We start from the raw sequence: 26,694 nt of genomic DNA on the forward strand, positions 1-26,694 counted from the left end.
CCCTTTATTTTTGGGAAAAAATGTCCCAACAAATAAAAATTTTAAAATCCCATCACTGCAATATTACTATATTACAATATTACAAGGCTTCACGATGGTTTGGCAAGCAAGACATTCACTAGTGATTCGCCAAAATCCCCTCGCAACATGGAATTTTTTTGTTCCCTGCCTTTCAAAGAAAGCAGGGGACTATTAAAATGGGTTTGTCTGTCTGTCTGTCCGTCCGTCTTTTCCGTCACACTTTTTGGGACACAATAACTGTCTTTCTGATTGAGCTAGAGTGTTCAAACTTGGTGTAGGTGTTTATTAGGTCAATGCCTTGATGGAGTTGATGAGCATTTGCAGCTTAGGGTAAGCAGAGATAAGCAATTTGATTGGTTGATGCTTTGGACATGATAACTTTAGTTCTAATTAAGTGAGAGTGATGAAACTTGGTGTTTAGTTTCATTACATCAATTCCTTGACTAAGTTCGATAATGAGCATGTTCTGCTCAGGGTAATTTAAGCGATAAGCAATTTGATTGGTTGAGAATTTGGAACACAATAACTCGAATTCTAATTGAGTTAGAATGTTCAAACTTGGCGTAGGTGTATATTAGGTGAATGCCTTGATGGAGTTTGAAGATGAGAATTGTCTGCTTAGGGTAAGCAGAGATAACCCATTTGATTGTTTGAAGCTTTGGAACACGATAACTGTAGTTCTTATTAAGTGAGAGTGAGGACACTTGTATAGCTTTATTACATCAATGCCTTGACTAAGTTCGATAATGAACATTTTCTGTGGAGGGTAAGCAGAGCGATAAGCAATTTGATTGGTCGAGACTTTGGAACACAATAACTCTCCTTCTAATTCAGGTAGAATGTTCAAACTTGGTGTAGTCGTTCATTAGGTGAATGCCTTGATAGAGTTCGATGATGAGCATTCTCTGCTTATGGTAAACAGAGATAAGCCATCTGATTGGTTGATGCTTTGGGGCACGATAACTTTGGTTATAATGAAGTGAGAGTGATGAAGCTCCGAATATAGATTCATTATATCATGACCTTGACGGTGCAAATTTTCTGCTTAGGCTAAGGAGCGATAAGAAATTTGATTGGTCAAGACTGGAACATACCCACTCTGCTTTTAATTGGGGTAGAATGTTTAAACTTGATGTAGCTGTCATTAGGTGAATGTCTTGACATGAGTTCAGTGATTAACATTTTGAGCTATAGCTAAGCAGAGCTAATCAATTTCATTGGTCGATGCTTTGGGACAAGATAATCTTAGTGTATAGTTTAATTGCTCGATGCTTTTGAAAAAAATAAATGTGCGATTAATTAATATGTGTCATGTATTTATTTGGGGATTTTGGCGGGGTACATCAGCCTCACTGTTGACTTGTTTTCTCTGTGTTCGGCTATTCTAGTCCCAAACTCCAGCACTGTAGTGTACAGAGTTTATTTATATGAGACGAAGATTCCTTTTGATTTTCAACAATTTCCAATAAAAACTGTGAGAGCTTTTTGACTCATAGTTAATTGAAATCAAGAAAGATCTAGAATTCAATTAGATATTGTAAATGCTCCCATTACTGACAAAAGAATATATATGCAACAACTGTTTGAGATTGTGGGCGTATGTTTTGTTGCCTAGCAACATCTTTATTTTGGCCATATCAGAAAATCCTGTCTTATAAATGCCTTGATGATTTGGTTAAATCAATTCACAGGTCAGTTGGTTGGTTGTCTTGTTAGAGAATTTTTAGAATATTTTGATCTTCATTCATCTTTAGCAGTATTTGAACCAGAATCAGGTTTGGTATGTATGTTACTTAATAAAAATTTCAATCAAACTGTTGTCACACATAGTTCAAGTCTGTAAACGTGAAAGAGGCTATAAGTAGGTGTCACGGCTCCATTGCTCGCATTGGAAGAAAGTCTTTTTTTCCCGATTTGTAACCTTTTTTCAACTTAACGTCACACAGTTGCTATTTCATCATTTGTAATAATTTAAAAATATTTTGGAAGCAGATAAACTGTTCTTTTGTTTGATATAATTTTTATATATGTGTTCCTTATATTAATTTCAAAAACTTCAGTTAAAAAACGTCAATTTCGCGTGTTTTGACGTTACGCCAACGTTTTGGATCGAGGGTACCCCACTTTAAGTGCTCGGCGGCAGTTCCTATTTTTAATATTATGTTTCCATTTTAATATCATTAGAAAGATAATTGAACGATCTTTCGATCGGTCGGGGGTGCTTTGTCGGCATTTCGAAATACCATGCCTTTTTTGTAAGTTAAACGCTTCAATTCGCGTAATCTTTTTTTGAGGCGATTTGCTAATATAGCACCACCAACCGATCAAAAGTTCGTTTTATTGTCGTTTCAATGCTATTAAAATCAACAAAATCAGAGCATTTTAAGAACTGCCGCCAAGCACTTGAACATGGTATACAGTGGATAATTTTCTAGAAAATTATTGACGTAGTTTGGCATGTGATGACGTCATTTCAACACGAGAAGAAAAAATTAAATTACAAGTTCCCAAGACCCATATTCGCGGTAAATTACATCTAAATGCAACTCAATGTTCATTTATGAAGCAAGCATTATGTTATATGAATAAAGGACTTGCCTGAAAAGACATAATTCCATTAATTTAACGCCTCTTGACAGAGCCCGCACAATGTTTACATCACGTGACTCATATTCGCGCGCTTTTTTATAGGAATGTGAACATTCTAAGTCAAACGGGAATTTCCTACCAGCTACCACACGTCTGGACGTTTAACACCAAATATTTTTCAACAATTAAAAAATTGCGTAACATGGACACATACTTCAATGTTCTGAATTACTAAATTCTCTGTTAATCATGCCTAATTTAAAGTATTTAATGTGCACACAAATGACAATGAAATTGGATTGGATAATATCAACACGGCACGGGTATGCGAGAATCATTTCCGGTATGGAGGAACGGACTTGGGGAGAATAATAAAGTGATTTCTGACCATTGTAATACCCAAATAATTGGAATGGCAAAAGAATTAACGCTAACAAAAAATAATTTAAATAAATGGCCGTAGTACAGTCCGTCAGTCGGATACCCGATTGTCACAAAGACAGTTTATTCAATATTTTATCATTATATATCGGTTCTCAAACTAATTATTTATGTTTAATTCATTGTGATTTTTGGAAATATTTAACACCTAATTTTATTTGTTAGTAAAAAAAAAAAATTGAATCTAGGCCGACAAACACAAGCCTTGTGACAAGGTGAAGGTTTTATTAAATTTATTAGGCCTAGATTTGATATTGTTGACGAAAATATATGAATTAAAAAAGGGAGTTGCTCGATGATATTATCACCGAATAGTGATACTAATTTTTAGTTCTTTTTCAAATTTTATTTTAAGAATACATAATTTAATTCTTAACTCTTTACTCATGTCCATAGGCAATATAGCTAACATTAAGGTTATTAGTCTGTCTGCCTTTACTTTTAATGTTAATAATTTGATTTAAAGTCTATAAAGTAATTGCCTAAAAGCAACAATGGTTTTGACTGTGTTATAATCTTTGGATGCCTTGAGCAAAGACTTATGGTTAACAATGCAGTCAGATTGATGCCAAACAAGTGTCAAGGCTTTTATTTAGGACTTAAAGCTTATTAACTAATTATATTAATTATGTTTCATTATAAACCCAATGAAATTTATATATTAATTTAACTTCTTTCATTTGATTCGTTACTATATATTTTTATCCCTAATTTTATCTTTAATCTGATTTGTTGAAATAATTGTCTTTTTGTCTGTATGCAAATTAGTTTGTTTAAAAGACCCCTACACAGACAGAAGAGAATGAAAAATATACGGGACATCAGATGAGATAGGCTTAAGACAAACCCTTTGATATGATCTTGTAAATATTGTATTTTTAAACTGTATATAAAGTAATATTGAAATGGGTTTGGAGTTGGACATATAATGCAGTGACCACCTTCACTATAATACTTCTCCATAAATGAGCTATACACCCCCAATCCTAGCTCATCTACAAATATTACATATGTATCACCTGGGTGCATATTCCAACGCAGAATAGCCCCGAAACATGTGGGTGATAATATCCCACATTTAAAGGAATAATGAAAATATTCAAATGTAAAGTAGGCCTACATTGTAAAAACAAAGCAATTCTTTCAGTCAAAATCCTAGCATTAGCCAAAGTCATCATGAAGGCCTATAGCTTCCAATGTTATTTTTAAAATTATATAGTTGCTATGGCAACCACCCAAAGTTCTTAATATTTTATTAAAATTATTAAATTTATAACAATTATGCAATTTATAAATTTAATATCACATTGCTTTTAGATGCTAAAAGCTTTCTTTAAAATGGGGTGATCATTGATCACATGTTTCATTAACACAATTCAAAATGATATAAAATTGCATTTTTGAGGTTTGTTTATCACTTTGGTTGCTAACAACAAAATATTATGTTATATACAAGAGTAAGGATATGTAATTTTAAAAAATTCACAAACTTCTGGACATGTAAACAAAATTTTCCTTCAAGATTTCAATTCCTTCATATTTTATTTTTGCTTCAATAGCAGCCAAAATGGGCAATTTGCTGCTGCGGAATGTGTTTCAAATGTGAACCCCTTTCCAGCTCAAGAGAGAAGGCACATACATATTTTGATTGTATTTATTATTTTAACTCTTGCCTGATAGCTACTGATTTCAAAATAATACAATAATAAATATTGATGTAAAAATTATTTAGAAAATAACATTTTTAAAAAAAATAAAATGTGGTTGCTATGGTAACAACCCAAACTCCTTCACATTTTACTCAAACTTATACAATCCATATCATTTGATATTACATGGGTTTCAAATATGTTAAATTGCTCACTTCAAAGTGTGGTGATCACCTTTTGAGTTATGGTAAATATAATTGAAAATGGTCGAAAAAGGCATATTTTCCTGTTTTGGTTGCTATGGTAACCAAATTTGATATAGCAGATTAAAAATATGTAATTTTAAAAATTCACAAACTTTTTGACATATTCCCATAATTTCACTTGAACCGTATCTCTATTCCTTCTCATTTTATTAATGTCCCCAAAGCGCCCCAAAAATAGCCAATTGTGTGCCACGGACAATTGTTAAAAAATGAACATATATCCAGCTCTTGAGAGAAGGCATATAGATATTTTTACTATTTTTTTTTCTGTTAACCTTACTTGATAGATACTGATTTTAAAATGCATAACAACCAGGTTCAATATTTCAGATATAACATGAAAGGACCCGATATTTTGAAGGTAGTCGATCAGAGCATATTCACGGCTAAGGCTACAACACATGAACTTAAACTAGAAGCAAATATGAAACAAACATATATGTTAAGTTTATATATGCAAGTCATTCTACAGATTCTTGGCCAAAAATGAGTCAATTTCTCTCATTACTCGAGCAGTAGAAAAATCTTTCTGAGGTCACACTGGCAGTGTTTAAGAGCGTGTCCGGGAGAAAACCATGCAGAAGGTGCTAAGGCTTCAATCACAGATTTTGACCAAATTTGGTTTATAGGTTGGGATAGTCCCAAAACACATAAATGTGCAATATTAGATAAATCTTTCAATTCAATATTAGATAAATCTTTCAATTCCTGTATGAGAAAATTGAAAAAATTGCCAAAATCTGTCTTTTCTCAAATACCAACTTTGGCAAGTCCTTACACCTTTACTATACGTAGCAGAAAGACCAAACTCACACAGTTTATCAATGACTCAGTGCTGTGACCACAATATTAACTTCAGACAATTCTGGCGAACAAGATCTGTATACGGACTGGATATCAAAGCCTGTCTAAATTCCCCATTTTTCATCAACCAAAGTTTGACGCCCTATAGCTACTTCTTTCATGGGGTGTATTTAAAACTTGACAAAAACTAGGTAAAGGAAACAAAAACCCATGAAATTAATCTGTAATTTCCCTATTTTGGAGATAATTAACCGTAGTAGATAAAAAAAAACTTAACAATTCATTTTCCTTTTCATTCATATGGTGTTTACTACCAGCCCTAAAATACATTAGTATCTGTTTTATAAAAATACCTTGAAAAAAAATACTTTCAAAGGCCTGTAATTGTTCATGGCTCATCTGGCGTCAACAGGAATTGGCGTCCGCAGTTGTCCACGACCTTCCATTGGAGTTTCGACGTGCTGAATCTTAACAAACATATCCATTACTCTCAAATAGACATTATTTTAAATAAAATAATCCAACGAAAATGAAAAATTCACCTAAAAGTGAGATACGAACCACCAACCGCATGACTTCCCCCAACCCACCCTCTCACCGAGTTGCTTGTCCCAGGGCCCCAAGGTCCATGTCGTTCGATATAAGAGTAGGCGATAGTGCCGCTGCCCGGGCAAAATTTCCCTCACAGCACACTGTATGGTGTATGCCCGTCTTCATTAGCCCAGGTTAGGAGCAGAACAGTAGGACGTTAAACCCCATTTCATTTCCATGTCGTGGGCCCTGTTCAGGTGGTTTGTGAAGGGCCTCTCTTATTCTAAATCCGGCCCTGAAGGTGCAGCTGACGGTGCCCGAGAGCTGTAGCTACCATACTACACTGTTCAATGTCACCCACTTTGACGCAATTAGGCTTCGTTGCCGTTAATATTTAAGCTTCCACATTTCTGTATTGTAGAAATCAGTGGATGTGTCCCAAAATGAATAGTGGAAACATGCTCTGAAATTAAACATTTTGTAGCCATTTTCGGTAACTTGTTTGAATATGAAATCTTAAAGAGACAATACAACAAATATGTTAAAGGGACAATACCAAATATACAATAAATACAAATACACACTTATATAGAGTACAACATGGTACAAATAATGGCTATGGATATGATGAAAACGTATAAAAGTCAAAAATTTTATTTCTCTAATTAAATTTGCGAAAAAATATATCACAAAAGCTTATTTTTATCACTTTTCAATAAGCTGTATATTTTAAGTATGTTGCATTCCTGTCATTTTTTTACACCTATGGATACTATGTGCTTAGCACTTCAAAACCATCCAAAGAAATTCTACTTTCGACCATGAAAGAAAAGGTTACAGTGTATCTTTTTCTGCACTATAAGGACAATGTGAATATGGTACCCTAAAACAAGTCCACACAAAATTAGTATGTACTGATTTTTTTTTTCAAATTAGTGTTGGGGTAGAAGTTGACCACCCGCTTTATCAGACAGGGTCAAAATTAGAAGGTTGCTATTCCACCATAGAATGCAGTCTGGGCTTAAAAAGGGTGATAAATACACATGTGAAAACCGCAATTTTACCCATAAAATGAATAATTCCTGTACAGTCCTTGAGAGCGACATCAGACTGTAACCACTTCAGCATGTTACCTCTTGCCCCTAGGGGTTGTCATACCATAAGTTTGATCAAAAACTTCTGCCCCCCCCCCCCCATCTTAGCACTTTTTGCAATTTTTGCATGGTCTTCTCGCGGATACACTCTTAAAATTTACGTCGGTCCGTCGGCCCAGCGCCGATAAATAACTTGGCGGGCCGACATCTTTTTATTTTGAAGATGGTGGGTCGGCCCTGTGAGCCGACTGTTTTTGTCGGGAAAAATATGTGTCATGGATATTTTGTTCATGGTTCTATCAAATTGTCCTTTGAAAATATTTATATTGTCCCTATTTATATCCTTAATATATTTCATCCAGATATTTAACTGTATTTCATTATCGGAAATGAAAATAAAATTGTCCACCGAAAGAAATCGTTGTAGGAGTGAGGTTGTGCTTGCAAATATCAGCACGCTCCCAGAGTTCGGCAGAATATTATTTAACCAGTTTGATCAAGTGTGGAATAGACGAGTGTGTGTTCCAATAGTATGCCTTACTTACATGTACTGTCTTATTTGTCTTTATCCGATATTGAATACACATGCATAATCCGGCATATTATATTCCTTCAATTGTATAATCCAAACGTGTGCTACTAAACTAGGTCAGTCCATCTACTGTACTGTCATGAATCCAAGAATAAAAATTCACATGATATAAATTCTTTGTCTTGTAAAAATGAAATTGAAAAAGCAGAGCTGAAAATTCCCTGAAAGACTAACTACTAGTAACAATACAATTCCAGTGAGGTAAAAACGAGTGGCCTTTCCCGCCATTCTTTCTAAATCTCGTGATTTACTAGTAGACTTTATTATCAAGTCTATTTCTTTAATGATGATTTCACTACCATAATGGAGACCCAGGTCTTCGAAAACAGGCACTACAATATGTCATATATAGAAAGAATAACAAAGAGTTTATGGTTTCATAAATATGGACTATCCCAACGTGTGACATCAGGTCAGTTTAATTATGATAAAAAATGATGTGTCATCTGCCAAACAGCAGTGATAGTTTACTTTCATTTTGAAAGAGGTCACGGTCTTTTATTTCACAGTTCCACACCTCATGATGAATGAAACAAATAAAATATTTGTTGCTACTGGACAGTAAATTTAACTTGTTTATTGAAATGTAAGACATTAATCTATGTCTGGAAGGTCCTGAAGGCCAGTTTTATTTCATTTCATTTAAATGAACAATATTTTCTGTTAATTTTCGGAGAGTGTAAAGGGCCATTTTAATCCGTAATCTTCAGATTTCTATGTGAATGGAAGTGGGGTAGTGTACGTGTGTTTTGTTAATATTTATTGGGCCCACAACTTAATGTTAGGACCTACAACTTTCATGAATGGCGTCTACCAGCGAGTCCTATTGGCCTACAACTTTTCTTGACGAATTTTATACACTGCACACTGGTGGATGGTATACCCAAATATCTTTCAGTAGACATGCATGAATGTGCAGTTAGTTGCCATGGTAACTAAAGTGATACGCCAGTCCTTCATGTTTATAAAATTGTGCGGGAGCCATAAAAAGCTCCTGATACCTTGAATATATGCAGTTTAAAAGTAAACAAAAACTGAAAGTAGTTTATTAATCTCAATATTTAGGAGAGCGATTTAGCTAATTTGCAGGAGTCTTTAATGACTCCTTCGAAGGAAAGCCGATATGTGTTGAGAGGAGCAGGAGCAAAAGCTCCCCTTAAACGTGAAGGACTGACACGCTGATCAGGCATGATCCAGCTAATTAGGGGCCTGAGTGCAATATTAGTCAAGATAGTCAAGGCATTATAACTCAACACTATGGTGGCTGATAGTGGCCATGTTAAATCTCGCCCTTTTCATAACGCGACAACACAACATCACGACAGTATTGACGCAATCACACGACACTTTACTCTGTAGTATCATTGTGTTAATTTTATCGTAACTTCGAGATGTTGGCTTAGTCTCTTTCTACAAGTCACAAAAACACAGCTGTACTTATTACATCATATAAGTAGCAGATTAGATAAATATAAATAAGACTCGTGCTAAAGAGATAATAGAAAAACATTGATTAATTATTTGTTTTCTCAAATTAATGGAACATTTTGTGCCCAAAAGTGAATTATATTTGGTATTATATTCAAAAAATCTAGAATTACAATAGCAGGACCAAAGTGAGTTAACTATGTTAATTCCTTGAATTAGAAGTGGTGTCGGGAGGTATCGAATAAGTTAGCATACATTGACTCGTGTACGACACCCACCAATACTTATAGATGATTGGAGCGAGAGTCTAGAAGAGATTTCAGAAGATTTCATATTGGTTTTATTACAGGGTGGGAAGGTGATTGTAGAAAGAATCAAATCGGCCACATTCTTTAAAATCACCGCATTAGTGTAGCACGCCACCCCAATAGTTGCAGGAGAGGTTTTTTTATTTGGTGCAGAAAACGATTCGCAGCTGTTATTGACCTTATCGCATATTCACCCGTTTGGCATCACTAATGGGATCGAGGCCTAGATGATTTAAAATAGGCCCAGTTTTGCCTTTAACTATGAACACACTCTAAAAGTCCCATATGCCCCCCACCCCCACATCTCGTATTTCGTTTTACAAATAATTTCAGAATCAATAAAATGATATCAATTATGTTTGATACGACTGGAAAATAATATGTCTAAAATTGATTAAAACCACATAGGGTAGTAATGAGAAATATTACATTTTGAATTCGTGTCAATGATAACGTACATTTACTCCATATGTTCCTTCCAATGGATCATCATTTAACTTGAAAACAGGGGAAGCAGTCAGTCGATCGAAGAAAACAGATTTTTAAAAAAAAAAACATGTTTCAATATGACAGTAGTGGCTCGGTCATGCATTTACATCCGACGGTGTCATCCTTTCTTTGAAAATAATGATTGTTCCAAATTTGACCAAAGTCCATCTAGATTCGCAGCCTGTAGAGAGTGTTGACAGATAAAACGTAAAACAACAACACCACCACCCCCCCCCCCCAAAAAAAAAAACAACCCAGACCTATACAAATATATTTTCTAAAACTCTTTCAATTTTGAAATTATATTGTTTTCACATGTGCTAAGTGTTTTCACTGAGAACTACTAAGAGGTTGATCTGTACGCAGCCCTTATATAAATCTCTGTTTGGCTTGTTATTTGTACGTCTATCGAAAGAAAATTAATTTTCCGACTAATACTCGGTATTGCCGCGTTAAAATTGTAAATAAGGTGCGTTAATTAACAAGGGTGAAAAACTGTCTGAGAGGTGAGTTAATTAACACTAGGGGTGAAAAACTGTGCGACGGTGCGGTTTCTGTAGAGGTGTGTTAATTAACCGACCGGTAAAAAATGAATGTCAGTGGTGTGTATTGTTTAATTGGCGTGTTTTCTCGCTAGTTGCGATAACTGCACCAAAAGGAGTATAATCAAGGACCAATAGGCTTTATCTGACACGCCACGATGCGTAAATTGTGCATCCTACCTTCAATAGCAATATCCATAAGGAGAAATCTCCATATTGATAAATACTACGACACAACCAACCAAACAGTGGTAATTCCCACACAAATGATATATTTAAACTAAAATTACTTTAGCTTTTCACTAAATGTACATCGCATACAATAGCTGTTTTTTTTATGCAATTACAGAATTGTCCCGCGATATAACATATCAAAGAAACATATACGCCCGAATTGTCACGTAATCATTTTTCGTGGCTTGTATTCTATTGTTACGAGTATACCTGGCGTTTATACTGCGTACCATATCGTCACGCTAGTTATAGATGAAGTTGCATTTAATAAAAATAAAAATATTGGACTTAATCTATCGCACGAAATGCTATGTCGTCATTTATAGATATCGAACAGGTAGGCCCCAATTTGAATATCCCCGGGTATATAGCGAATAAGCCAAATTTGCCGTATGTAAATATACTGATTCTCGTAAATAGTAAATATACTTCTCATAAATATACTTAATCTCGTCTTCCGACAAGTTATTATTTGTGTCTTCAAATTTGTACTATATAACCGGATTGCTGATCATAAAAATAATATAATTCAAATGTCAACCCAACCATTTCAGACTTCGCGTCTCACCGTTTCACGCATAGTCCGGGCATAGCACGGTGTCGGCAGTCTCTTTGATCAAGTAACAATTCTATTTATACATGTAAAGGCATGCACGAGCTTATTCGCACGTATTGGAAAACTGTTCTGTTATTTGAGAAGATACTGATATTAAACTATAAAATTTGTCAATTTTTTCTTTGAAAATTCTGATAAATCAGTAGCTTATCGGGAAGCGTTGATCATAACGCGTACACTGTTTGTGTATTGCATGTTTTTTTATAATAACTGAAAGAACATATAGCTCGTTAAATAGATGAACAGCCCAACGAAGATTCGAACCAAACAGCATTGTAATTTTATGCAAAAATACATTACCCTGTTCCCCAATCCAATTTGATTTGATTAAACTTCACATTTCATTTAGACCTTAGACAATTACGTTTCCAACTGGTACGGAGTAGTAATTCAAATTTATTATCATCATCGGAGATAAAGGGGACAAAGCAATATTAATACTATAAATTGAAATTTTGTTACTGTTATACATATATAAAAGGACAATATTGGTGCCAGTCATTATCACATATGTGATAGAACTTGTTAAACACGCTCCAAATAATATTTTATTACAGAGATCATTGCTACGATAGATGCGTAATCAATGTTTCAACAATCGGAAGTGACGAACGCAAAAGGAAAACACGATTTATCCCTCTATATAACTGACTGGAGTGACGAGTGATAACAGATGCATGGGCGATATTGATACACTATATATTATTATAGTGCGCTCTTCCACGTAACTTAATTGTTTAAGGACACTTAACAAAGTGAAAATTTAATCATATTAAAAAAAAATCAAGATTATGGACATGTAGTGTCTATTAAAAGCCTGTTTAAATTACAGTGTTTTAAATAGTTTGTTTTAAAGAATATAGATATGTACAACATCTTACAACTATCAAGAGATAGTTTGTTACTGGTTGCAGTAAATTTTACTATAAACGTTTCTATGTATTCATTCTATTTTACATGCCATAAAAAATTTTTAGACATAAATTACCTTATTTTTCATATTGCACGATTTTTTAAGTTAGCGAAAACAGTCAATTAATAAATCTATAAATAAAATTAACAACCGTAATTCAGACAGCAACTTCTAATACACATTTTGGTTGAAATAAATGATCCATGTAGCTTGTTAATTAGTTTATTACTTTATGACCCCAATTAAGTATCAAAACACCACATTTGTTACGTAACCCTATATAGGTCAACGTTTTCAAACATTCTGATCAATCAACCATAGCAAAGAGATGACAATGCTTTCCCCCAGTTTGACTGTATATACATGATACCAGTGCTCTAATGTTGTATTTTAAAAAAAACGATTAGAAATATAGACAGTGTTATTTAAATGTTCACATCACATCCCAAGTATTTATATCGTCTAGTTCTATCGGGAGCAGATCTATCATTCAGTAATCATAAATTTATGGACCTCTAAAATCTTCGCTGAATCCACGGGACAGATACAATACCATGCTGATTTTGATTTTTCATTTCGGCACCATTGGCTCGGCCTTCAATGCATACTATCAATCAAAGGTCAATATTTGAACTTACGCGTTTAATCAAAGAAACAATGTCTAAAATGAGATCCCCTTCAATAACCAATTGTCATCTTGTAGTCTTGTATAGAGAGTATAATTTATATTGTACATATTTCATCTTTTTTTTAGCAATTCAAATCACTCTTATTTACCGAATTTTATGTCGAATTACGCGATAATCATACATACTCCCTCAATGTATATAAATGTACATTTCATTAACTTTTTATGTAATTTACAACCACTTTTTATATATTTTTCATCCACTTTTATAATGTATTTATTATGCTGACCGTAATGTATAATTTACATGCTTCCTGAAAGGGTGTTTTATGTAATAAAATCTATCTATCATGGTTGACCTCAATACTGATATGCAAATACATGTAGTTGATGTTTTTCGGCACCATAAATAATTTAGAAACTAATCGTTAATTTATTTTCGCTACTAAAAACTAAAAAACTCCAAATATTTGAAACATTGACGTGTATTTATTTACTATTTATCAGTTACATTTTGGGCTGATTTTTTTAAACGCTAGACCATATAACATATAAACGATAGATCAAGGTCCATATTTTTATCTCATTAAATGCAACTTTATATATATGGTACGCAATACAAAAGACACGTAAGAGAAACGTAGATCATAGCGAGCACACACGCCTATTTAAAGACCTGTCTTTAACTATACAAAGATCTGCGTATGAAATCGTATGGTAAAACAGTTTTACTTCCAAAATTTTGATTTAACACATACGTGTCAGATAAAGCCTATTGGTCCTTGATTATACTCCTTTTGGTGCAGTTATAGCAACGGGCGAGAAAACACACCAATTAAACAATACACACCAATGACATTCATTTTTTACCGGTCAGGTAATAAACACACCTCTACAGAAAAGCACCGTCGCACAGTTTTTCACCCCTAGCGTTAATGAACTCACCTCTCAGACAGTTTCTCAACCTTGTTAATTAACGCACCTTATTTACAATTTTAACGCGGCAATACCGAGTAATAGTCGGGAAATTAATTTTCTTTCGATAGACGTACAAATAACAAGCCAAACAGAGATTTATATAAGGGCTGCATACAGATCAACCACTTAATAGTTCTCAGTGTTTAGCGAATAAGTTATAGAAAGGGTCTTTTAGATTAAGATGGCACGACAAAACGACAAACTGTCGTATCATCGACTTGTCGTCTCGGAAGTTTAAAACTGCACATGCGCTATAGTCTTAATCTACAAGACCCTTTCTATAACTATTCGCTAAAACACTCAGCACATGTGAAAACAATATAATTTCAAAATTAAAAGAGTTTTAGAAAATATATTTATAGTTCTGTTTGTTCCTTTTAAACTAGACGAATGAGGGGATAGCGTGTTTAGTCCATCAATCAGATTGTCCATCCCGTCGTTACACTTTTGATGGTTGTGACTAAGCGAATCTTAAAACTATGCATACTTATTCCTTACACAGTAATGATGATCATTTTTGATTTTGTGCATGCCCGACCCACAGGGACATAGCCACGCCCAATTGTTGGGTGTATCGTTTCCAGGCCGCAATTTTGAATGAATCATCTTGGAACTTAGTTACCCTTTCCTTACAACCCTAACGATTGTCTTTATTGTTTTGGGTGCATGGTCGGCCCCCGGGGACAGCAACCCCACGTTTTTGGAGGGATCTCATGGAAAATTTTGAAGTGGAACCCCTGTTGTGGACCTTCTAGAGGTCACAATTTTTATCCGATTTTGATGCAACTTAAAACATATCTTTTTATCACAAATTTAAAGATCTCAGTCCCTTTCGATATTTGCACATTTCAGGCCATAACTTTCTGGATTATTTCCCCTGACTACAAAAAATCATGTTTGTTTTTAGCTTGTTCTCTATCCAGCTCTTGCAAAATGTGGGCGTATCCTGCCTGGCAGCCGCTGGTTGTACCTTATAATATTCTTCCTATTAGAACAATTTTAGATACAGCACGTTGGTCAAATGAGTCAACATTTGGGCTGTATTATGATAAACCTTAAATGGATGAAGGTGTGTTCTCAGAAACTATTTTGAATAGAGCTACTATTTAAGTGTATAATTTGAACTAAACTGTATGTTATTGGATTTTCTTTGAAAAAATAGTAATTACTAATCATTATAGGCTTTCAGACTTTGTCTGAAAGACTATTGTTTTTACTAAAATTATTATTATTAGGGTTTCACACTGCGTAGCTTGTGTGAAACACTATTGTTTTTGTTAAAATTATTATTAGGCTTTCAGACTTACTAAAATTATTATTATTATTATTTTTATTATTTACCGTGGGAGCCTATTTCTCCATGATCGAAAACAGATATCAATCTGGGGTTCAATTTTCTTTCGGGGAAACCATGTGGTGGTTACTCGATAAAGTACTTTTGAAACTTCTGTGCAGACCGGAAGTGGCCGAATTTTGAACGGTAGCAATAAATCAAAAATCGGCTGTGGTTTCGCAAATTCTTTACCTACTTTAAAACAATTCTCATTTTTGGAAACCCTGAATCTTTTCCGAGACAATGGCTATCTCACATTTTTCAATTTCGAACATTCATCTAGGGCTTTTGTCGTTCGAAATTTGAAAATTTAAATTTTTACAACAAACTTTTTTATTAATGAATATTTTTTAGTCGTGTTTTACACAAAATTAACGAGTCATCTGACGTGGGCAAAAATGTGATTTTTTTTTTGTCTCAGTAATTTTCCTTGGCCGCCATTGACTAATTCAGTTTTTCAGTCCCAGATTAATTATTTATTGCTCGATTTGTATAAAACAAAGTTCATATACTCCATTGTCTCAATTGTCATTTTTTTTGTTACCAATAGAGTTACCTGTCGGCACCGGAAGTGGCTTAATTTTACCAAAAACTACAATTTTGACAGTTAGGTACCATTTTTCGAAAGCAAATATTATTTTTTTTAAAAACTGATATAACTAAGAGAGTGTGCCCTTTAAAGGCGCACAAAATGTTGGAAACAGTTTTTTTAATTTCGATTTCATTTTCGAGCAAATTCGATTAAGAGGTGAAAGAAGGTGTAAAATTGACCTATTTACAACCCATTCAGGCTTTTCAGATTTTAAGATATTTCTACGTAACTTTTATAAACTTGTAGCTATAATCCATACGGAGAAAATGTATGTTGAAATTAGTTTGTAATATAAGCAGTTACCTAGAAATGGGCAGTTTTGCATAAGTCACTATTTTCGTTATTTTGCCTGTAAAATAGTCAATTATTATTGGATTTTCACAAAAGTGACACCATTTGATCCAAAAAGCAAGTATGCGTCATATCAAATTGATTACAATTTAAAATTGACACCGGCAGTGAATAAATTTTGTCAAAAAGTGCATTTTTAACTTTTAAAATCAATATTTTTTTCAAACAAGAATTATTTAATATGTATTAATAATTTTAATTTTTTGTTTACATTCACATATTAATAAAATCCATAAGGTCATATAGATTTCACAAAATTGTTTCTAACTTGTTCAGTTGCGGAGAAATTGGCGATTTTCAACAGGTCACTTTTCAAGGTTTTTGGTCCATAAAAGTGTCAATTATTTCATTATCACCAGAAGTAACGTCATTTTGGCAAAAACTGTATTTTTAGCCTTCAAAACAGATATTTTATTCAAATGAGTCTAATTTGTAATGTTTTTAAAATTATGATATTTGATTCCAATCAACAAATAGATTAAACCCATACGATCATACAGATACCAGAAAATGGTTTCTAACTTGTACGGTTGCAGAGAAATAGACGGTTTTATACAAGTCACTTTTCAAGGTTTTTGGTCTATAAAAGTGGCAATTATTATTCGATTTACATAAAATTGTCACCATGTGATGCCTTATGCCATTTCTGATTTCATAAAACTAATTGGACATTTTCATTATCACCGGAAGTACTGTACACTTACATGTAACAAATGTATAAAATGAATTGATATTGCTGGATTTGGTTGATTCGGCGTCCATTTTATTTGATGTGTGCAATGCTTATGTGGAAACCTGTTTAATGGTTTCATTGGTACCGGAAGTGACATATGTTTAGGGTAATGTGGCACCGGTGAAACCGTAGTCATATAAATATATTTGATATTAAAAAAAAAATTAGTTAAAATCGGTGCTCTTGCAAAAATCGTGATTTCACGGTCGGGTGTGACCGGATTAAAACACCTAAAGTATCGTTTAGTAGCTCGATGAATGGGCTATTGTATGACACACTTCCTGTCTGATTTCTGAAAGCCGGTTCAGTGCTGCTTGCAGGTCTAGTTCTTATTATTAGATTTCTAAAATTATTATTATTATTATTTACCGCCGGAGCCTATTTCTCCATGATCGAAAACAGATATCGATCTGGGGTTCAATTTTCTCTCGGGAAACTGGGTGGTAGCTACTTGATAAAGTATTTTGGAAACTTCTGCGCAGAACGGAAGTGGCCGAATTTCGTGCGGTGCATAAAAATTAAAAAATGGCCGTAACTTCGTCAATTCTGTACCTATTTTCACACAAATGACATTTTCAGAAACCCTGGGTCTTTTCTCGGATGATAGCAGTTGAAAATTTCGAAACTTCGTCGCTGACTTCTAGCGTTCGAAAAATGAAAAATGATGTTTAAGAGACAATTTTTGTTATTTTTCAAAATTTTCAAATTTGACTTACATTTTTGGGTACATGAAGGCAATCCGATTCCAGTAATATAACTTTCATTCAGAGTTATCACCCTTTATTTTTCGATTTTTTTAGAATTTTCTGCCCATTTTGTGAGCCCGAGTTTCGTTTTACGGCCAAATCGACGATTCTGAAACTTCTGGAAAATGAAGTTATTGTCCAAATCCAACTGATAAAGCTATTTCGACAAGGATCCTTAAACCGGAAGTGGTCGAAAAATTGTCTGATATTTTGAAGAAAACGCAAAAAATGGGTGCTTTTGGGAAAAACGTGATTTCTCCACCCGATATCAACGGATTAAAGAAATTAAGGTATCGGTGGGTAGCCTGGGGATTTGACTATCATATGATACGAATTCCACACGAATCCTATGAGAGGGCAGCAAAAAATGACATGCTGGAAATCAAGTATTTTTCTGATTTGCAGCGTTTTTGGACACCTGTATCTCGAAAACTGCTCCAAGGATTTTTCTTAAACTTTACCTATCGAGAGTCCCTCCGGTAGTCTTGTGCATGAATCCATCCAATAAGACATTGAAATGTCTGGAATAGGTAAAATAATGTACTGAAAATCGAAAGGTTACACATTCAGAAAGCGGACCTAATTACGATTCTAACGATGTATAATATGTATTGAGTTATTGAAATTTAATTTTCGATATTTTGACATTTTTGAATTTTTGGCACTTTTGAACATAGGATTTCTCATGGCCATTTTATATGATCAGATAATGTAATATATCATTACAGAGCCCTGTGGCTATCTAATTGCCCAAATTGTTTATTAAAACTATCCCGACAATAATCTCCATACCTGACGTATTCAAAAAATGAAGAAAAAGGTTTAAAAAAATTAGCACTCGTGCGAAAAACTTGATTTCTCCATCAGATCTTAGCGGACCAAAAGAACTAAAGTGTCGCTGGATAGACCCATTAATGGATTATCATATGACATCTGAATGATACGATTTAGATGGCTAGAAAATAAATTATGGTACATCGAAAATCTAGTATTTTCCGTTTTGGAGCATTTTGAGACGCCATTTTCTCGAAAACGAAAACTATGATTTTTCTTAAACTTTTTTTAATCAGAGTCCTATCGGTGGACTATGGCGTGAGTCCAAAAATAAAAGCATTGAAATAATATAAGTGGTCCAAAAAGAACCTCAATCTTTGAAAAAAGTTTAAAAATCCTTAAATTACTGAAAATGATCTTCTAATTTTCTTTCTTTGGAAAACAGCTGAATGGATTATTCTGAAACTTCTTGTACAGAAGGTAAGGTAACCAAACAACTTGTTAAAGCTATCCCGACAATGATCCAAAAACCGGAAGTAGTCAAAAAATTTCCGATATTTTGAGAGAAAAAAAACGTAAAAAGTAAAAAAAATGGCGATCTTGCGAAAAAAAAGTGATTACTACGCCAGATTCCACCGAATCAAAACAACTAAAGTGTCATTGGATAGTTCGAACAATGGACGATCTTATGAGATCTAAATGGTAAAAATTCGCGGGCTAGGCAATATATAATGGAACGCTGAAAATCTATTATTTTCTTTTTTTGAGCCTATTCAGACGCTTTTATTTCGAAAACTTCTCTTATTTCCTTTCTTAAATCTATGTTACTTAGAGTCCTAACGGTGGTCTATGGTGTGAATCCAAATTTAAAAGCCTCAATATAGAATAAATGGTCCAAAAGGGCCACAATCTTTGACAAAAGTCGAAAAATCGTTATATCTGTAAATCTGCTTCTAATGGTATTATGTCCAATGGATCTTTCTGAAACTTCTGGTACAGGAAGTTAAGTTCCCATACCACTTTTTAAATCTATCCCGATAATGATCCGTAAACAGGAAGTAGTCAAATAAATATTCGATATTTAAAAAAAAAAGACAGTAAAAAAAATTGGTGCTCTTGCAACAATCAGGATTTCACCGTCGGGTGTGACCGGATCAAAACATCTAAAGTATCGTTTGGTAGCTCGATAAATGGGCTATTGTATGACACACTTCCTGTCTGATTCCTGAAAGCCGGTTCAGTGCTGCTTGCAGGTCTAGTTATTATTCAAATTCCATTTTAATTAGATCTCAGCAACTGCTTGTCGCATCGTTTCGATTTCTTCTGTTTTACTGGGAAAGTGGGTGTGACTTAGAGGATAAAGCTATTTTGAACGTTCTGCGACAATGCGAAATGTCCGAAAACATCTAAAGTATCGTTTGGTAGCTCGATAAATGGGCTATTGTATGACACACTTCCTGTCTGATTCCTGAAAGCCAGTTCAGTGCTGCTTGCAGGTCTAGTTATTATTCAAATTCCATTTTAATTAGATCTCAGCAACTGCTTGTCGCATCGTTTCAATTTCTTCTGTTTTACTGGGAAAGTGGGTGTGACTTAGAGGATAAAGCTATTTTGAACGTTCTGCGACAATGCGAAATGTCCGAAATCACCGAAGCTATCGATTTTTAAAATATTGCAGTAATTTTAAAAAAATCATTGGATTTTAACTTTCGATACATTTTGGCATAGTTGGAGACAGAGCACATAGCTACGCTACTTTTGATTTTTGATTTTCGGCAAATCTTCGCAGATATTAGGCACCAAATTTAGAAAATTTAAATTTTTACAAAAAACTTTTTTATTTATGAATATTTTTTAGTCGTGTTTTACACAAAAATAACGAGTCCTCTGACTTGGGCAAAAATGTGAAAATTCTTTGTCTCGGAAATTTTCCTTGGCCCCCGAGGCTAATTCAGTTTTTCAGTCCTAGATCAATTATTTATTGTTCGATTTGTATAAAACAAAGTTCATATGCTCTGTAGAACCTTGTTAACCCTCAAACGACAAAATTTATAATCTGATCTGTATGGAACTGTCTAGTAAAGGCCCCCAATTACCTACCAAGGAATAAATATGCAACAACCCTTGTCGACCGCTCGGACGATTCAGCTGCTGTGGGTGTATGTTTCGTTGCCTGGCAACCTATCTTTTATACATTTCACCGATATGGTTTCTGAGTATGATGTCTTGTCCATGTATTTGTTTTTATGTAAGTTATGTGTGGTGCAGTCCCCCTGCACTTACTATTAGAGCTGTAACATTCATCTCCATTGGCGAGGGTGTTCATGATTTCCATCAAATCGTCAACTGTGTATAATTCTGCGTCGCCGATATTCTCAAGCCATTCACACAGCGATAGGAAATACCCATGCATGCTTTCATATTGGGGGTGCCCGCACGTTGTGTCTTTAGCGTTCACATCTCGAATAAACTCCCTGTAACATGTACGGTGGTATCTTGCTTCAGCTGCAATCAAACAGGTTGTGTTACTCACCCTATGAATACATCCGTAGACCAGCATTCATTCCTTTTTTCGCACTGATCAAATACAGCTGTTCTGACGCCCGTTATCCTCACTTCAAATACTTCGGAACGATCTAGATGTTTAGAATCCACATGTGCTTTTTGGCTACATATGAAGCAGTCACTCTTCCATTCAAATGATCCTAAGCTAGATCTCAATTTCTTTCGACAAGGATCTGCTTTATTGCAATTCAATTTTGCGTTCTGCTTTTTCGTCAGTTCAATTCGGTTGTCATTTGTGTAGTCCCTTCTACAGGTTGCATGCAGCTGAAATGTGATGCATTCATCACTTTGCGTGTCCAGTTTTGAGCAGAAGAATAGCGACAATCTGTTGTCCCCTCTTTCTTTACTGCATTCAATTAATTTTTTCAGACCTTTAGTGCGATTGTTGACAACATCGTACGACAATTCATCATTACAGACGACACACTGGCCTTCTGTGAACTGTACATCCTCATTTGCATCCATTCTTACCGATTTGTGGGCAACTTGTTTTGAGACAATGGGCCAATGTAATTAAACTTTTACTCAAATCAGACGATAATCGTATCGTTGATGGTCAAATAACCTTGAAAAGCATTTGTGATACACAAATATATTCTCAGCGTATCGAAAGATGTGAAGAAAAGTGTGAAGAGTGGATTTTAGTAGTCGAATTGGTACCAGAACTAGAACGTGTGTAACTTTTTTTGCCCAAGGCTGATTTTGGTGGATTTTTTCCTGGAGTTGTATGCAAGTATACCTTTCATAAAAAACAAGAATCATTTGTTTTTGTTTTTTTTTAAGTTCTTCTACCAGCCTATTATATCACCAATCGTATCTGAAGGACCTTTTCCGTGATGTAGCTGATTGTTATTGAAGTAATCAATTACTAATTACCCTACATTACAACAAATTGTAGCGAAAGCATACATTATGTTCTTATCAACACAAATCACATAAACAAGTTATCTCCCTTCACATGAGTAAGCGTGAAACTCCGATTTTGGCACGAAGCAAACACGTCTTCAACTAAATTGTTATTTTTGTGTTTCCAAAGTCAGCATTTTGGAGTTATTGGGTGTTATTTTTTAGTTATTGTCCCCCGCCTTTCGAAGAAAGCAGGAGACTATTAAAATGAGTTCATCTGTCTGTCTGTTCGCCCGTCCGTCTGTCCATCCGTCTGTCTAGTCACACTTTTTGTAACACAATAACTCTTTTTCAAATTGAGCTAAAAGGTTCAAATTTGGTGTAGGTGTTTATTAGGTCAATACCTTGATGGCATTCGAAAATGAGCAATTTCTGTTAGGGTAAGCAGAGATAAGCAATTTGATTGGTTGTAGTTCAGCCCTGAACGTAGAGGCCTAGTGTAATGAGACCTACGTTCAGAACTGAACTAGATTGGTTGATGCTTTGGAACACGATAAATTTAGTTCTAATTAAGTGAGAGTGATGAAACTTGACCTGCATAGTTTCATTACATCAATACCTTGACTAAGTTCGATAATGAGCATGTTCTGCTTCAGGGTAAGCAGAGCAATAAGCAATTTGATTGGTCGAGACTTTGGAACACAATAACTCTCATTCTAAGAGAGTTAGAATGTTCACACTTGGTGTAGGTGTCAAATTAGGTGAATGCCTTGATGGAGTTCGAAGACAAGCAATCTGATTGGTTGATGCTTTGGGGCATGATAATTTTCTGCTTGGGCTAAGGAGCGATAATTGAGGTAGAATGTTTAAACTTGATGTAGATGTTCATTTGGTGAATGTCTTGACTGAGTTCAATGTTTAACATTTCGAGCTAAAGCTAAGCAGAGCTAATCAATTTCATTGGTCGATGCTTTGGGACAAGATAATCTTGATGCTATCTAATAGAGAGTGATGAAACTTAGTGTACAGTTTGATTGCTCGATACTTTTAAAAAATATAAATGTGCGATTAATTAATATGTGTCATCTATTTATTTTGGGATTTCGGCTGGGGAAATCAGCCTCACTGTTGGCTTGTTTGGTAGTTATTAGGTTCTATAGGGTAATTCGACGTGTCGCGTAGCTTATATATAAATTGCCTGTTTTCTAATTCGATATGAAGTATTGGGACGATGAGAGGATGAACTATATCTTGGCATATCTTGAATGACAACTGCTTGTGTATGATTGTGAAGGCTCTTCATGAATGCTAATCACACAAATAAAAAATATATTCTCTTTCGACTAGCTTCTGTGGCTTGTCAATAATTATGGAATATTTTGCTGAAAATTTATGCCCCATTGTTAATTATTGTGAGATAACTAGTATTATTTATCAACTTGAGTACATTTTAAAGCAGCACATATATGTGTAAGATGGTTTAAATTGTTATATATTTTAAGGGACCAGATAGTTTAAGACGCAATGCCTTAGTGAAAGAATTAAATATGATTGATGATAGTGATGTATCCAAGAGTCCTCTGTTACTACAGGTATTTCAACAAAAACAAGATCAATCCAACCTAACTAATCATATGGAACAGATAATTACAGAAAATCAACATGTGAGTATGGCACTATAGTATAACAGTGATCAAATAATTTCAATAAAATAAATTTGGTCTAAGGTATCTGTAATAGACTAGTGCATTAGTTTTATACTTTCACGTTCTTTACTTGCGAACCTGGTTAATTTAAATGTTGTTGAAAAATGGCATCCACGTGTTTGTTCATCCAACTGCTCATTCAACCAGCTGCCTGTCATTCACATTTCTTGTCCCCCACAAATTTTATACGATTTCGACGAAATATGGTTTTATATCCCAAATAACTTGGTTCCTTTCGATATTGGCATGCATCAGACCGTAACTTCATGGATTATGGCCCCTGATTGTACGAAAAATTACGTTTTTAGCAGGTGGACACTCTAAGAGGTCACAATTTTTATCTGATTTTGATGAAACTTAAAATGCATGTTTATAACCCAAAGATCTTGGTTCCTTTCAATATTGGATTATGGCCCCTGATTGTACGAAAAATCGTGTTTTTAGCTAGTGGATCCTCTCTCTGTAACCCAGGTGTCACTTAATCCTGTGTATTTAGCACTAATTTTTTTCACATTCATTTGATATCAAATCTTTGTTTAAAAATTCGTAAAAATCATTTAAAATCACCAAAAATCATCTGATTTGTACTTATTGTCTGAACCATCGTAAATTTTAAACAGATTTCTTCGATTATGAACAAGCTACTTAACTTTGGTTATTATAAACTTACCTGTGTGTTTGAAATCAATTCCCGTTCAATAAAATACATTGCACAACTAAATATTCCTGTAGAGGGTCCGAACCTTGATACCATATTTTTATGTGCGCACATTTTCATTTGGACGTATGTTATCGTCGCCCCTGTCCGTCCGTCCGCCCGGACGCCACATTTTCATGTGGATGTATATTGTCATCGCCCCTGTTCGTCCGTCCGTCCGTCCACAATTGTTCGTGAACACACTACAGGTCACAATTCTTATCCGATTTCAACGAAACTTGAAATATAGGTTTATCTCCCCAAGATTTCGGTTCCTTTCGATATTGGCATGTATCGGACCGTAACTTCATGGATTATGGTCCCTGATTGTACAAATCAGACCAAAACTGCCGGATAAAATTGCCACCCCTTGTACTCTAATAGTGTAACCAGCGGCTGCCAGGCAGGATACGCCCACATTTTGCAACAGATTATGTAAAATATTTGGTTTAGTTAAACCCGTAATGCATTTGTAAGTGTCATTTTTGGTATTGGGCCAAAGTCCAACTTCAGTAAGAATATTTTACAGGTGGACATATTCTTGATCTGGTGATAACTAATCCATGTGATATTAAACTGGATAATCTCTCTGTCTCGGACAAATTAATATCTGATCATTTCCCGGCAAGTTTTAATCTTAAGATCCAGAAACCACAACCAACAAGAAAGACTGTAACATATTGAAGGTTTAAATCACTTGACACTAGTGCTGATATCAAGTATCGATGCATCGCCGATGCATTGATTCGGTTGACGCCGATTCGATTCTCAGTCTTTTTTTGTATTATCGATGCATCGGCAAAAAATACTAATAATTAGATTTATGTGTCCGAGGAGTTCACAAGTTCGTCCACTAGAATAAAAAAAACACCTTTTCAATATGTTTTTATAATTCAAAATAAAACAATATATATGTAACGGAACAATTCAATGAATCCCGCACGAATTATTAGGCTTGACCTGTTTACCCTACGCCTCCGTTATGTTTGTCTCCATTTTCCAGTGACTACAAAGACTGTGTTTGCTGGTTACGTCCCCTGGCTATCGTGTCCCTTAACCCCAAGGTCTATTTCACGGTTCATTTAAATGACCAAAAGAACTGTCAGAAGGATAATATTTCGCCGCCGGTTCTTAACGCTAGTTTTAAAACGATTCAGTCTTATTTTCTGTCATGAGCAATAGAGAATTCATAAACCCCTATAGACAGGCTTTGATACGATCCGTAAAAATAATGCAAACGCTGTCTCTTGTAATCACCTCACCCCTCACGCCTTCACAACAAATTTGAACAATGGCTAATGAGTGTCAATTGAAGTGAATCGGACGATATTAATGTCATAATAAATATTATAACAGAGAAATATTGTGGAAATAAATTTATTCAAATAAATCAACATTTCTATAATAGGCCTAATGATAATGTTAGGGAAATTTATGTTTCTATCAGAAATACTAATGTTATTTCTGTAATTTTTGATAACATAATGGCGGCAAATTCCCGATGCTTCTCAGATAAAGGCCCATCTAGATGATAACTGTTTGTATGAACCATTTCAAAGTACTTATAAACAATTTCACAGTACCGAAACAGCTTTAACCCGGGTTTCAAATGATATTTTAATGGAAATAAATAATAGAAAATGTACATTTTTAATTTTATTAGATTTATCTGCTGCTTTTGACACGGTGAACCCTTCCATTCTTTTACATAGACTTCAATTTAAATTCGGTATTTGTGGCTCTGCATTAAATCTTTTAGAAAGCTATCTTGTGGGTAGAAAACAGTGTATTTTAGTTAATTGTAAATCGTCATCTGAATCTGTTTTGTCATCTGGGGTTCCTCAAGTAAAGGTTCTGTTCTTGGTCCGATTTTATTTACCCTCTATAAGTCACCATTAGGTGATATTGTCAGGAAATGTGGTCTCCGCTTTCATTTGTATGCCGATGATACTCAATTATATATTTCATTTACACCTAATTGTAAATCTTCTTTCAATTGATCAAAATTGCAACTTGAGAACTGTATGATGATAAAACCGAATATTGTTATTAGGCTCAAGGCATTAATTAAGTCAATTTGCACATGGTAACCCCCCTGTTGTAATTGGTAATTGTGATATATTTTCATCTTATTCTGCTCGTAATATTGATAGTTTTATGCATATGGGAGCTCAGGTAAGTAATATTTGTAAATTGTGCTATTTTAATATCAGAAATATAGGTAAAAT

General features: G+C 34.5%; 1 protein-coding gene across 4 annotated transcripts in view; it reads left to right on the plus strand.

Moving 5' to 3' along the window:
* The window catches only part of LOC126811227 (centrosomal protein 43), a 361,417-nt gene that overhangs the window by 89,298 nt on the left and 245,425 nt on the right, over positions 1–26,694 (plus strand). For 3 of the 4 annotated variants that reach the window (XR_007675439.2, XM_050536800.1, XM_050536801.1), the window contains exons 4-5: positions 1,713–1,801; positions 23,566–23,727. Coding sequence is in view for 2 of the 4 variants with exons in the window: in XM_050536800.1 (XP_050392757.1) it covers positions 1,713–1,801; positions 23,566–23,727 (251 nt within the window). In the remaining 2 variants the exon portion in view is untranslated. The remainder of the gene's footprint in view (positions 1–1,712; positions 1,802–23,565; positions 23,728–26,694) is intronic. The other variant, XR_007675441.1, reaches the window with a different exon arrangement.

This window comes from Patella vulgata, chromosome 2 (assembly GCF_932274485.2).
Source record: "Patella vulgata chromosome 2, xgPatVulg1.2, whole genome shotgun sequence".
NCBI classification, from domain to species: domain Eukaryota; kingdom Metazoa; phylum Mollusca; class Gastropoda; family Patellidae; genus Patella; species Patella vulgata.